This window comes from Buteo buteo, chromosome 9, assembly GCF_964188355.1.
Source record: "Buteo buteo chromosome 9, bButBut1.hap1.1, whole genome shotgun sequence".
In the NCBI taxonomy this organism is placed as follows: domain Eukaryota; kingdom Metazoa; phylum Chordata; class Aves; order Accipitriformes; family Accipitridae; genus Buteo; species Buteo buteo.
The window spans coordinates 39,246,550-39,260,576 of record NC_134179.1 but is presented as its reverse complement, the minus strand read 5'-3'; the positions used below and the strand labels follow the sequence as shown (position 1 = coordinate 39,260,576).

Sequence of the window (14,027 nt, the reverse complement as noted above, 5' to 3'; positions counted from 1 at the left end):
ACCCCTGTTAACTGATTAGTAACAATAAATTGCCAGCTAGACATCCTTCCTGCAGGTGACGGGGGACCACGTAGTCCTGACCCTGCAGCAGCAGGCTCTTGGGCTCGTTAGTACTGCTTGGTGTCGTGACAGCCTCTCCAGCTCTGCCCATCAGACCTGGTGTGCTGGTGGACCCCTGTGTGAATTTCTAGTTTCTTTTAGTTTTTAGTTTGCATTGAGGATGAACTAGTATGTGTGTAGGTAGTGATGGATGTCATCCTGGAAATGACTGTCACTGCCCCTTCCCTGGTGGCTCTTTCCTGTTGGGGCACTGACCGTAACTGGCACCGGGGAGATCCCATCCCGCCAGTCGGTGCTTCAGGACCGGGCAGTTGTTTGCTCCAGAATTGGCTTTGCCCATCAGCCACTAGTTCCAGTACACAATCACCATCACTGTCATCTTTAATTAGAATGGTATTAGTTATTCCGCTGTTTGTTTTTTTTTTTATGTGCTATGGTAAATAACAAAGTTAACACTCATGAGTTAACACTTAGTATTAGATCAACAGAACAGGTTCGAGAACTGAGGTCCTAAAGTTCCATGTACTGGTATGCTTTTATATACACTTAGGTCTGTTACATCATGTGCTGTCTTGTTTGTTTTTCTTTCCTGAACATTTAAGGATTCACTTTCTTTCTCTGCATACAGAGCACACACACTGCCTTCTTTTGTTGGTATCTTTTGCTCCTTCGCATCCTATCTTTGTTTGCTGTGTATGAATATTCCAAAAGTTCACAGTTGATGCAATCTCATTGTACGATATCCTTTTATGACAGTGTGAAACCATAAATGTGGCGATCTCTATGCCTGTGGCTTGCTTATATCCTACCCATCTTTTGATAAAATTCTGGTACCCTAATTAAAGGAGTACTTGGAAGGAAAATTTATAGCAGTTACATGCCATGACTTTTAAGACAAAATTTTGGAGTGGTAGTAATCTTGGACTTGTAGGAAATACATACTTACTTATGACTACCCCATGAAACCTCTCTAAACCTCTGTTAGTGTTCAGGGTACTTTAGGAAATTACTGCTTTCCTCCTCCTCAAAAAACCCCAAACCAAACAACCAGGAGCGTTGTGATTGAGGCAAAGCACATTGCTCAGAAGGTGTTGAGGCTAGGAAGAAGGCTCTCTGGCCTAGGCCCTTCGTTACCAAGCCAGGCTGCTCTCGTCCTCGGCGTGGCTGGTGCATTTTGGAATTTCACGCAGGTGCGAGTCTGCTCTAGGTCTCGGCGTGGCTGACGGCACTCGTGTCGGCTCTGCCTGCCCTTACTCCCGGTACGTCCAGGAGTCGAGGAGCTCGAACTACCGTTTGTGTTTCGAAGACGGTGTGAGGGCCAGCCCTTCGCCCGTGGACGCTTGAGGGCTTTGGGAGGAGTTCAGACCCTGCCAGCCCTGGGGGGGGGGGGGCAGGAGCCCCGCCGTGCCCCCCCTTCGACTCTGCTCCGGGCCGGGGACGGCGGCGGACCCGACCCCACCGGGACGGCTGGCCCGGCAAGGCGGAGGAGCGCCGGGAGGACCCCCGCCCCGCGGAAGGCTGTTCCCGGGGCGGGCGAAGGGCGGGAAGGAGGGCGGGTTATCGAGGTTGGGGGGGGGCAAAAGCGGCGGCTGCCGGCGCAGGCGGAGCCCGCCCTGCCGCCGCCGTCGGCCGCCTCTAGCCATGGGGCTGCAGCCCCGGCGCGCAGCGGGGCCGTGTCCGCCCGCGGGGAGATGCGCCGCCCTGCCCGGGGCTCCCCCGCGTAGCGCGGCCGCCTGGGCCCGCAGCGAAGAGCCGGAGGGGGCTCCCGGCCGCGCCGCTTCCCTGCCACCCATCCTGCCGGCGCCCGCCGCTTCCCCCGGGGCCGCCCGGGCGCAGCCCAAGAAGGCGCCGGCGGCGGCCCCCAAGAAGGCTGCGCCTCGGCCGGCGGAGGAGAAGGCGGCCAGGAAGGCGCGGGCGGCTCCCCCGGAGCGGCCGGGTCCCCTCTCCAGCTCCTGGCCCTGCGCTTCCCTGCAGCGGCAGCCGCCTCGGAGGCCGCCGGCCGAGCGGGGGACGCGGCCCCAGCCCGCCCCGCCGCAGCCGCGGGGCCGCCCGCGGGCGCCGGGGCCGGGCAGCCGTTCCTGCGAGAGCCTGGGGGGGGCGGCGGGGGAGACGGCGCCGCGGTTCTCGCTGAGCCTGCCGCCGGAGGCCGTGCGGGTGCTGCAGCGCCGCAGCCTGGAGCGGCAGCGGGGGCAGCCCGCCCCTTCCCCCGGCGGCAGAGCGGGGCCGGGGCCGGCGCGGCGCGGAGGCCGGGCGGGCGGCGGCGATTTGCGCGCCCTGCTGAAGATCTCGCTGCTCAACGACAGGCACCGCTACGACGACGAGGAGTACGAGGAGGAGGAGGAGGAGGCGGCGGCGGGGGCCGCGCTGGACGAAGGGCTGGTGCGAAAGTGCACCGAGTGGCTGCGCGGCGTGGAGAGCGCGGCCGGCCGCGACCGCGATCGCCCCGACAGGCTGGAGACGCTGCCGCACCTGGGCACCCTCTGAGCCGGCAGAGCGGCGCCCGGGGAGGAGGAGGCGGCACCGGCCGCTCCCCGCGGCTCTTCTGCCCCGAGACCCGGGGGGGCGGCGGGGGGGCTCGGCCTCGGCCCGGAGCCGGTCCCCGGGAAGGCGCCGGGGCGAGGGACAAAGGAGCGGCGGCGGGAGGGAGAGGGGCCGGCTGTGGGCGTCCTGCCTCCCCTCCCCGTTCTTTTTTTAAGGCTCTCGACTACTTTGTAAGATGCGCGTGATGATTTTGTATATTTGTACATAAAAGCTCCTTTTTATTTATTCCAATAAACGGCCGTTGCGTTGCTCTAGCCTTAGCGTCCTCGGTGAGCTCCGCGTCCAGGCGTCCTCGGGGGAAGGCTGCCGGGCTGCTCGCCGTGCCGAGCACCCGGACGGGGCAAGTATTAGCCCGGTTCGGGCGGCTGCGGGTACCGGCACCCCCACACACACACACCCGCTCGGCTCCCAACAACGCGCTGAACCGGTGGGTTCCTCGGTGAACCGGCGCGGCGGCGGGCAAGGGAACGGGGGGGGGGGGGGGGGGCACGGCCACGGTGCCGTGGTGGCTCCCGGGACCGCGGAGAGGCGAGGCCGGGGCTGTGCGGGGGCAACGCGGTCTCAGCCCCGTCCCAGCCCGGGGGGGTGGGTGGGCAGCGGCTGCAGCCTTTGTCCGCGACCCCCGGCCGGGAGAGGCGTGGAGGGGGCGGGAGGGGCCAAGGGTATAAAAATGGCTGGTGGCTCTCGTCTCGGTGTTAGCCAGCTTCTCCGAACACGAGGCAGACCGAAATGTTTGCTGCGGTGTGGTAAACACTTCGCAGGTGAACGTTGGAGCGTGTAGGAACGTGTTAAGTTGAATTTACTGAGCAGAGTAAAAGACAGTTTAGTACCACGCGTTGGGAATTGTCGTTTACACCAACCGATGTCTGTGTTAACTGTTCCATTAAATCACAGGACATAAACCTTTCTATAGATCGGTTGCACAACGTAGTGATGTGCTACGTTTTTGTACAGTATTCCCTCTTGCTCCAGGTTTGTTCAAACACTTTTTTCCCCTGAAACTTCAGGAATGACAGGGGAGAGATGCTTTGAGGAAATATTTATTAAATGCATTGATACAGCTGTGGAAAAAATAATGAACCAATATAACACAGGTGTGAAATAGCTATGCTCGAAGGCCAGCAAGAAAAGCGTGGGGCATGAGAAGGTATGGAGAGTAATTCTATTTCATTTAAGCAAATGTAGAGTTATTTGTAGCACTAGCTATGAAACACATGCATCTTCCTACTGTTTTAACTGAGTTTGCCTGTACTTTTACCATATTCATCAATTTTCAGTAATGTTTTCAAGCAAGTCTGTCTTAACAATTGCCAGTTTCCTGCCAAATTTAGTTTATGCTGGATTGATGTCAGACCCACTTTTGGTTTGGTTTTTCTCTCTTCTAACAATGAGGGAAACAGCAGTAGTTGAGCTGTAGCTGAGTTTTCCCCTTCTGTCTCTTTTGGGAATGCGAATTTATAAAGGAGCATCCCAGACCCTTACAAATGTTGTTCCTTAAAACCGCTCCGTGCTTTCCTATTGACTATAATCAGTATCTCCAGTTGCAACGAAAAGTGATTCGTTCATTAGGGGCTGAAGTATGATAAAGCTTACTTGTGAGGCTGAAAGCTGCTTTGTTCAGAGGCTGAAGTGCGGCAGGAAATTCAATAAATTTGAATGCACAACAGCAGCAAATACAGCGTGACTTGGGGGGGGGGGGGGGGTTGAAGGCGGACTGCCAAGTCTGACAAAGGAGGAACCTGCTCAGAGTACACTAGGAAGAAGAATTTGAAAACTCAGGAACTGCCTGGATAGATTTCTTTTTATTTTTTTTTTTTTTTCCAAAAGAATTAATTTTAACAAAGCTACCCAGAGATCACGCAGCTAAGATCTTTTGCGTTAGGCGGGTCATTGTATGTGGTAATTGAAAGTGGGCCTGAGGTGGCCTCATCTTGAGATGAGGATATGCAGTCCTGATTTTGGGCTGGATGTTAAGAGCCACTGGGCTCTCTGGAGTGATATAGCTAATGTCTGCTTGGAACAGTACTTCCTTCACTAAATGTTAATGTCGAGATTTATTGTTTTCAGTATTTGCTACCTTTCTGCTCTCTTTTAACCATAAATGATGCCCCTAGTGCTCTGAATACTTTCATCTGAAATGCTCATAAATCTTGCAGGTGATATTAGAATAGAGGAAGTTACTACACACTAAGAGTAACTTCTGTTAATTCTGCATGTAGCTTGCCTCTCGGTATTTTTTCAGTTAAAAAGAAAACTGATGGATTCTAGCATCCAAAAATTGTAGATAAATTAAACATAATAAAACTGTTTATTTACCTCATTAATATGTGGTATAATAGACATTTGAGCCTAGTGGTAGGCTTCAAAGGACAAAAATGCCTGTGGAGATTCAGACAGCAGTGAAAACCCTCAAATAAGTCATTGCATTTGTCTTTGTGCAGCATGGCTCCTGCTGTTTAAGATCCATTATGTAATTATATGCCAATAGGCATGGTACCAGGAACTAATCACGGTTCCTTTTCTCGCTGAAAGAGCGAGAGCCCTCTGAAGCACCGAGAACCGAAACTTCCCACCGCAGCACCCCCGTCCCAGTGGTCCCTGGTCCGCCTGAGGCCTCCCCCACCCGAGCCGTGGCTTCAGGACAGGGTGCCGTTAGCACGACGGGAAGATGCAAGCGGGATGCTGTGAAAGAGCATCTCTCCCGTCCCTCTGCTTGCACCCGGGCTCAGTGAAGGTGCGGGGGGGGGGCTGCTGTTGGCTCCCCACATTCTCAGCCTGCCGAGCTGCCTGTATGCCCCAGTGCCAGCATTGAGGTAAGTAAGAGCCGTTCTTCTGTACTGGTGAAGAGATTAGGTGCGTTCAGGAATACTTTGCAGGTGGGGTAGATCTGCTTTTGCCGTAAGAATCAATAAGCAGCTTGGAAATCGCTATACTTGCTTTTTACAGTGTATTCGTCATCTTCAAAGTGCCTCAGCCTAAGCCTCCCACTCATAAATAACCCTTTCAGCTGCTGAAAAAGAGTTATGAGCAGCTGGTGCCATGGATGCTTAAAATGATCAATACTTGCTTCAGGGTGGATAGCTTCCCTTCTTCCTCCCAACATATCAGTATGATTTACGGTGGAAAAAGAAACAAACAAACAAACCCCAACATGTTCTGGGTGTCTCCCTCTTTTGTTTTTGCATGGGTTTTTTTTGGTTTTGTTTTTTTTTTAGCAAGCCCAGAGAAGCCAGACACAGGTGAAGCCCACGTTTCTCTAACCAACCAGCCCCAGCCCTGTGCATCACTGAGTTTGCTCTGGGGTTCCAGCCCAAATCTCCACTTCCCCACCCCACTGGCACAATTAGCACCAACTTTCTTCTCAAGGTTGAGGGGAGAGCATGTTGTTGCCCAGCTCCCACGGTCTTTCATGCTCTTCCTCACCAGAAGGAAAAGCAAAAGGAAGCAAAGCCCAGCCAAGGGGTATTCCCTAGGAGCTCCCAAACAGCCCAGCCTGCCCTTCCCAGCCCTGCCCCGGGGGTCCCCGCACAGCCGGGGAACACGCGCACACACCCTGGCCGTTGGTGGCTGCTCTTCCGAGAGGAGCAGCGGGGTAGTGTCTGTCTTGAGCAGCAGCTCTCCTTCCAGTTTTGGGTGTTTCTTTGGTTTCGTGCGTTGTTTATGTGAGGTACTTGAAGGCACATTCTGTTCTGTCTCTTGAGAAACGCCTCCCCTAAGTGGTGGTTTTGTAAAGAGAGGAAGAGCTTTTGAGAAGGTTTGGCTTTGATACTTCCTGAAAGAGAAATCCCCGTTTTGCAGCGACCGGTTACAGCAGCGTGCGAGCTCCCAGCTGGCACTGGTGCGCCGGCGGTGATGCTGGTCACCTCCCCGTCCTGCTCCGCTCGGGCAGCCCCAGAGCGACTGCCCCGCAGCGCCTGGCCTCCGAAAAAGACAGAACGCTTCTTTTCCCTTCCCAGGGAGGAAAACCTGAAGCGCTAGTCTCTCAAAATCGTGCCGGTAGTTTGTTATTCGTAGATGGCCTTGCTGCTTCTGACAACACGGGGAGAACGTTGTGACGCGAACCCGTGGGGTGCCTGGAGCGGGGCTGCTGGGCTCCAGTCTGGGTCATCACCCAATTTCGGGAGCAGGCCAGCTAACGGACGTGGTGAGGGTGAGGGGCTTCTTCCAGAGGAAGAAGCTGGTTCCCAGTGACAACAGGAAGATGGGTGCATAGAGAATGAAATAATGACTTTTAACCCCACTTAATGTTACTGAAAGACTTGTTGAAGGTTTTTTGAAAGGGCGTTAAGTCGATTTTTTTTCCCTTTCTTGCAATGTGTGATGAAGGCTTGAGAGCTCTGGGATGGCTTAACGTTTTCTTGGTTGTTTTGTTTTTATAAAATTGAAGATACCAAAACCATCCGGTCTGTGTTTCGCACTAAGGTGTCTTGAGATAACGACCTTAGGTCATTCTTACCGTGAGGGCTCGTATCTTGGATGGAAGTGTTAGGTGTAATAAAATCCTTAAGAATGATTTCCGCTCCCCAAATCAGTTTTACATTATGATTAAATGAACTGTTGAGTGAGGGTCAACTGACGTTCAGCTTTCAGCACTCTTGCTGAAGGAACGTAATAGTTTCATCATCTTTCCTGTCATCATCACACTTCTGAGTGCAGGTAGAAGCTGAGCTTTGAATGAAGAGGAAAAGAAGTTCCTAATTAAGCATAAAAATAAATTAGCATGGAAGCTATTAGCTTCTCAGCGATTAGCACAAAAGAAATCAAATTGTAGTAATTTGTGGTATTCCAACATTTTCTTAACATTCACTTGGCTGCCTGAGTTCCACCCATCGGTGTAGCGCCAAGAGCCTGTCAGGTAAGTCACATAGTGTGGGATGGGAAAGGATTTGCAGCGTTTTCTTTGCCAGGGCATTTTCTGAAGAGCGAAACCCGGGTGGAAAGAACACTAAGCGACAAAACTCTCAATGCTTTAAATTAAAAACTAACAGAAACTTTTTAAGACTAGAACAGAAGTAGGAACAAATAAAGGCAAAATTCTCAAGAAAAGGCACCTGATGGCAATTAACAGGAAAAGAGTTGTTACCGCAGAGAGTGGGGTGCCCAGCACCGGGCACCCCTGCAGTACAAAGTTTCAAAGCAAAGAGAAAAAGAGCAAACAGTCAAATAAATGTTTCTGGGAGGCTGTTGTGCAGGGCTATGTGTCATTAGGATTTCTTTTTTTACCACCGTGAGAAGTGCTGAAGGCATCTTGAGGGTGAATTTCACAACCCTAACCAGGCGGGCTGTCTTGCACATTAACACACCTCCACATCAGTTTGCGATGACTGAAATCTCTGCTCGGGACGGGCACACTCTGCACAAACATCATTAAAAAGGAATACTGTGATCCCCTGGTATTAAGTACTTGTTATGAAGGTATTTTGTATATTGGCCATGGTATTCAACCATTTGTTCTATGGAGAATGAATTTTTTTCAAGTCATAGGTAGTAACTGAGCTGCTTTTAACTTTAAGGAAAATGTTGTGTGTAGATTTTGTGCGGGCCATCTTAGGGTAGAAATAATTTGGCTTGGCAGATGTATCTGGAGGATAATGCACAAGATGGCATTAGCAAGTGATTCCTTTAAATTACAAATAGAAGGAAAATATTAATCCACCGCTTTCAATCTCATGGTTTCTTAATTTTTCCCACTGAGATTACAATAACGGGAAGCAGCCTGACCCAGATACTGTTAGTGATCGCCATGGTATCTTGAATTTAAAACTGGCAATACCGCGGGGGGGAATTACTGTGAAATAGCAACTACTGAATTCATGTTGATGCTTACAATGACTTTTGGACTGGTTTTTGGTTCCTGGCATGTTTGGGAAAGCTTATTGTGCAAGGTATGGCATTCACATCCCTATTGCTAATCTTGTTATGGGTCATACTGACAGTTTACTGTTGGGGAGTATCTTTTTTATTTTCTTTTTCTGGAGTTCTTATGAAATATGTGTCTCTATAGTGCTGCTCTCTGCTGCCCGTGAGAAATGCCTTGCTTCAAAGTTAAGATTAATCAGTTTCTGTTTTGGTGGGGGTTTTTTTGGTTTTGGTTTTTTTTCTGCATTTATTTACAGCAATATGGCAAAATAAACTCTGGTTTGTATACCAGCAAGAGTTAAAAATCCTGCAATTTGTGGATTACTTGGAATCTGCAGGTTACTTCTCAGGGTTTAATGACATTTCTGAAAGAGTAAACCAATGGCCCAGAGGCTTAAATCTGGTAATCGGGAATCTCTACCTCCACTGGCAAGTTATTTAAAAAATGCTGAAAGCCACAGGAGCATACATTAAGAATGTGTAGCTGTCAAAACGACAGGCTACCTGGGGCAAAGAAGAAAGAAAAATGGATTGTCTAGGGCAGTACTGAAGTGTAAATAAAACCATATTCTACAAGAAGTCATCTGCCAAATGGTGCTCTTGTCTGAATGAGCAAATGAAGAAATGTAGTATATCAAGTTAGAAATCCTAAAACATACCTTTCTTAAGTTTGAAGAGTTGATTTTTTGGAGGAAAAAAAATCCCATTCTCTCCTTTTTCCTAACTTCAGAATGATGAATCTGAAAGAAGTGTGCAGGCAATAGCTGTGTCGCTAACCTCTGGTGGATGAATACAGACAGTAAGCAGAACAGGAGGAGCACAGCAAACCTGGCTGCAGACAGCTGTGCCACCACTGGCTCGTCCCCAGCTGTGGCAAAGCTCCCTCCTCGCCTCAGCTGGCTGAGCTGCTTAATGGGCTGGCTCCCTGCGCCGTCGCATCCAGCGAGCTTGGCTGGCCTGGGCTGGAGACCTTTGCTCATCTGGTTTGCTTTGAGTGATACAACCAGGGAGAGCTTCTGCAAGCGGCCGAGTCAATAGAGGCAAACGCGATGTTTTGCTGTAAATCTTGACTGCACCCAGCAGGACTGAACACTTTCTTTGTGTTGCATTGACCAGCTGAAGAGTTTACTCTGCGTCCCACTTTTTTTGGGGGGGAGGGGTGTGTGCTTAAACCACTGCTAGTTAGAAGCAAATGAATACAGAGGAGGTGGTGTTAGTAGTCATGCAGCAGCCTATTTCTATTGCCCCTTCGATGGGGTCACATAAAAAGTGGGATTTCATCCCACGTGACACTCACAAATGTGCCTACGTTGACGGTTCTGGTTGTTCCCAGGGGAAACGGCAAGTTGTGTGAGTGATCTTTGCTTTCACCGTTGCCTGGGTCCTGCTAAACAGCAAAGGGGTTCAGTTTTGCTTGGGAAGCAAGCAGAGTGGGTCACTAACACTTCATTATTTTTTTTTTTAATGAAAAGAAAGAAAATGCTTCGTTTGTGAGATCATATTTAATGTCTTTGGTGTTTTTATCTCATTCATAGCCCTGCAATTTATCCTGAGTTAATATAACAACAATAATAACCTTTGTTTTGATTCTCTGAATGAGTCACCATCTCCCTTTGTGGCTGTTTTGTTCAAAAATAAAAGGGGGGGGAAGAGAGTATATTCTAAGTACAAAGGGAGAAGATAAAAGCATCAGTCTGTTTCTGTACCTCCTACGTAATATTGCCATAGTAACGAGGAGCTGAATGCGGCTGTTCATCACTGGATGCCGAGGTAGAGCAGACACTCTTCTTATTCAAAGGAATATTAGTAAAATACAGATATATTTTTTTAAGGTGTCAGTAAGGAACTTGGAAAAAATGATCTGCATTACACAGCACACTGTAAGCTGATAATAAAGTGCCACTTTGAAAGAGAGAGGGCAATTAAGGCATTTAGCAAACATTTATAATGTTGTAAATCAGAGCGTTTTATCTTCCACACAAAGCCATGCTGAGTTGTGAAGTGCAGTCACAGATAATATATTCTGACATTAAATTTACATGAGATGAGCAGCTCGCTCTTTTCTTCTGCCTAATACATTTCTGGCATGGCAGTTGGCTGTGGCTATTGCCAAATAATTGTACTGCAGCCTTGACTGGCTCTGCTCTAATCCGGATTAAGGTATAAGAGGGTAAAATATTTGGTGTATTTGGGACTGCATGATGTCTCCTAGATCCTGGTGCTATTTTTTTAACCATTAAACCACCTCCAGAGGGGATGAAATTCTGTTCCGGGTGGGTGCATACGGTAAAAATAAGTATCTTTGAAATTTCAGTGAGAAAAGAAATAGTTCAGTTACTCTCAAGAGTAAAATTTGAGAAGTCTAAAAAAGTGCACCCATTTCAGTGCTTCAGTTACTAGCATAACTTACTAGTGTGATTTAAATTCTCTGTGCTTTGCAGAAAGAATTTGACATTTAACTTGTGGCATTTTTGTGTCCAATAATGGCTTTTCAAAAAAAAAAAGTTTTCTGTATTTGATCAAATGATGGCTTAAAAGGAAATCTGTTACTCTGCACACTTAAAGACCTTATCAATTTGAAAGTTGTTGTGGTTTGTTTGGTTGTTTTTTTTCCCCTGAAGGCTTTTTCAGCCTGAAGTGTGTTTAAAATGAGGGCTTGAAGCACGGAGCAGAACTTTGCTAGCAGCCACAGCTGCCTCGTGGGACGGGGAGGTGGGAAGTGGCTGCAGGAACAGCTTTTCCTACACCACCAAGTGCTTTCTGCCAGCCTCTCATGCCTCTGGTTGGGGTTAAAACACAACAAGGACAAGAGCTGGAGGTGACAGATCTGGGGAAAGCGATCTGTCTGCAGATGCCTGGGAAAATGATACAGATTCAGGTCAGAGCCAGGCTGAAGGGATGGAAAGACTCAGCTGGGAGGAGTGATAGCCGGAGATGGAGTTGAGAGTGCCGGCAAACCCCTGTGAAACCCCAAAGTAACCGGTCTGTCCCGGCTCTTCCCGTGGTTGACTCGGGTAGCGGGTGACAGACGGAGATGCTTCCTTCGCTCAGCTCCGTGCTGGCACCCAGAGGAGAGTCCCACGCTGGTGGGGCAGGCGAGGCAATGCACATGGTGCCATTTTGTCGAGAAAGGAGGAGGAAGGTCGGCACTCACTTTTTCCTCTTTGAAAAGAGTGCCTGAAGAAGTCACACACACATGCACACCACGGTTGTGGGGTCACGCACGCAAAAGTTAATTATGAAGTAATTCATACATCCTCCCTTATTTATGTGCTCATATAGGCTTTTTCTAAGGGATCTTGGCATCGCTGACAGCTTAGGATTTGCTCTTTCTCATGCAGCCCTGTTGCGTTCTTCAGAGTTCGTTATACCTAGCTGTGATGGGTTTTACAACAGCTCCCTGCACCGGCAACTGGAAAATGCCAGAACCCGCCTAATTATGCAGCCTCTCGGGCAGCACGTTGACATGTTCTGGTTGGTGTTGGCCGTGCTGCCTGGTAAAAGGCTGGCAAACCCGAGCTTTTGCCTCCTGAGCATACTAATGGGGACTTTCTTGTGTTTCATCTGCTGGCGAGTCTGTGTGTGGGAAGGGAACAAATAAAGATCTTTTCACGGTTTGAACAGTTGCCTGAAGGGTATTTTTATTGCTTGTCTGTGAGTAGTAAATACTTTTTTTTTTCTGTGAAACTCTGGCTGCTCTGACTTGTGGAGCTCCAGTTTCAAAAACAGCTCTTAGGTTTTCATGGGCATCTTTATGTGTGGGGGAAACTGCATCTTCATGTGGAGGTAGGAGACTGGGCTTTGGAAGAGGGAAAATTTGTGGATTACTGTTTCTTGTAAGATTGCTGTCATTAAAACAGAAAGCACATAGTCTTAGAAGGAAATGAAGGGCAGGATTCCCCTCTACCTGGTTCGTGCCCTCTGGGGAGAGGTACAGCCTCACGGCCGTCCTCTTTTCCTCATCTAGTAGGCTCAGAAGAGAAGTAAAAAATCCTGAAGGTGGTCAACAGCCTGGTTGTTACATTGCTCTCCTGGAACATAGTGGGATGTAGCTTTGAACTCCTTTGTGCAGAGAAAGTGAGTGCAGTGACTACTACTAGCCCGTTACTCAAAGTTTGCTATTCCATAGGACAGTTTTCACCATCAGAGAGATGACAGTGAAATGCTTCTGCTTATGAGGGAACCCAGGCTCCTATAGATGGCTAAATCAATAGTCAATTAACTACAATAACTTTTAGTGAAACATTCTAGTGTAGATTTGAGAAACTTTCTTCTTGGGTGCTTCTTTGTTACTTTAGGATTTTTTAATTTTTTTTTTCCCCCTCTGCAGCCAGGGAATGAAAAATGTCAATGCACCTGTGAGAGGGCAAATCTTCAGCACTTAAGCCCCAGGTGCTGTCAGGCGCTATAGATGGGGGTTTTGGTGCCTGACTTGGACTTGAATACCAGTCCCTGAGCTGAATGCCTAAAAACTAGATGGGGCAATGCCAAGTGTTGCCTCACGGTAAGTATATGCCTCTTTTGACTCCTGTGGATTCGAGCCCTTGTCTTTATTTATGTGGTTTTGCACAACAAAAATCTTTTCATGTGTTGGAAAATGATGTACTGGGGTTAGGACTATAATGTGTACTTTCTATGGGGCTTTGTTTAAATTCTTTAGAAAAAGTAGACAGTGCATCACGTAACAGAAGAATGAAGCAATGTTGACACAAGGCAGTGTTGGATTGTGTGGGTTCAACACAGTATCTTGTGTACAGCCAGCAAATAATCTGACACATGAGTAACCAGATAAGAACGTTAGCACATACACGGGCAGATTCGTACTTGGATTTAACAGTATATTTGTGGTGACTTCTCAGCAGTTGTGTTTACTTGGGGCCAAATTTGGATCATGTAAAGGAGGGACAGGTACGCTAACATATGTTTTTCATTATTCATCTGCTGAATGTTTTTTCTGTTTTCCTTGGTGTACGTGCCAAGATGCTGCACAATGCAACTCACCTTTGTGTGATGCCAGCATTGTATTGCTTATGTTACTTCTTTTTCTTCCAACAACCACCCACCGATTTGTTGCTCACCCGTCTCGAGGCTGAATTGCTCTTGGCTGGTGCTGCAGGAGGTATGGAAACTTACAGTAAAAAATACAGTGCATATAAAATCTTAACCATTGCAGGTGGAGAGTTGAGTTGCACGAGCTTAAAAGGAGTTGTAGGCTGTCTTGTTCCAGAAAGTTTTCTCATGGTGGTTTGATTGCTTCTTCGTTTAGCTTTCTGCACTTTTGCTGCACTACCTTCAAGCCCATTTGATGTTGGATCAGGAATAAACTTCAGAATCGTGTTGGTAGGGAGTAGGTGAATAGCCACTGACTCACAACAGTCTCTTTTCGTCTAAGCTAATCTGTATGTCTGTTCTGTATGTTAGCGTCCACTGTGCACTAAAGATGTGAACTCAGCTCCAGGAAGCTCACTGAATTGTCTCAGAACGGTGCTGCTGGGAACCTCTGTGTGCGAAGAGGCAAATGGGATGTCACCAGGGAGCTGCAAGATGGAGCTGGGGAAAATAAACAG

The 14,027-nt window shown here is 48.6% G+C and overlaps 1 protein-coding gene across 1 annotated transcript; it reads left to right on the top strand.

Annotated features, from left to right (window-relative positions):
* The first annotated feature begins 1,634 nt into the window (after window positions 1–1,634).
* On the top strand, window positions 1,635–2,845 carry PRR18 (proline rich 18). The gene has a single exon (XM_075036829.1). It carries the CDS (start codon window positions 1,702–1,704, stop codon window positions 2,542–2,544), a length of 843 nt encoding a protein of 280 aa, XP_074892930.1. The 5' UTR covers window positions 1,635–1,701; the 3' UTR covers window positions 2,545–2,845.
* The last annotated feature ends 11,182 nt before the right edge of the window (window positions 2,846–14,027 follow it).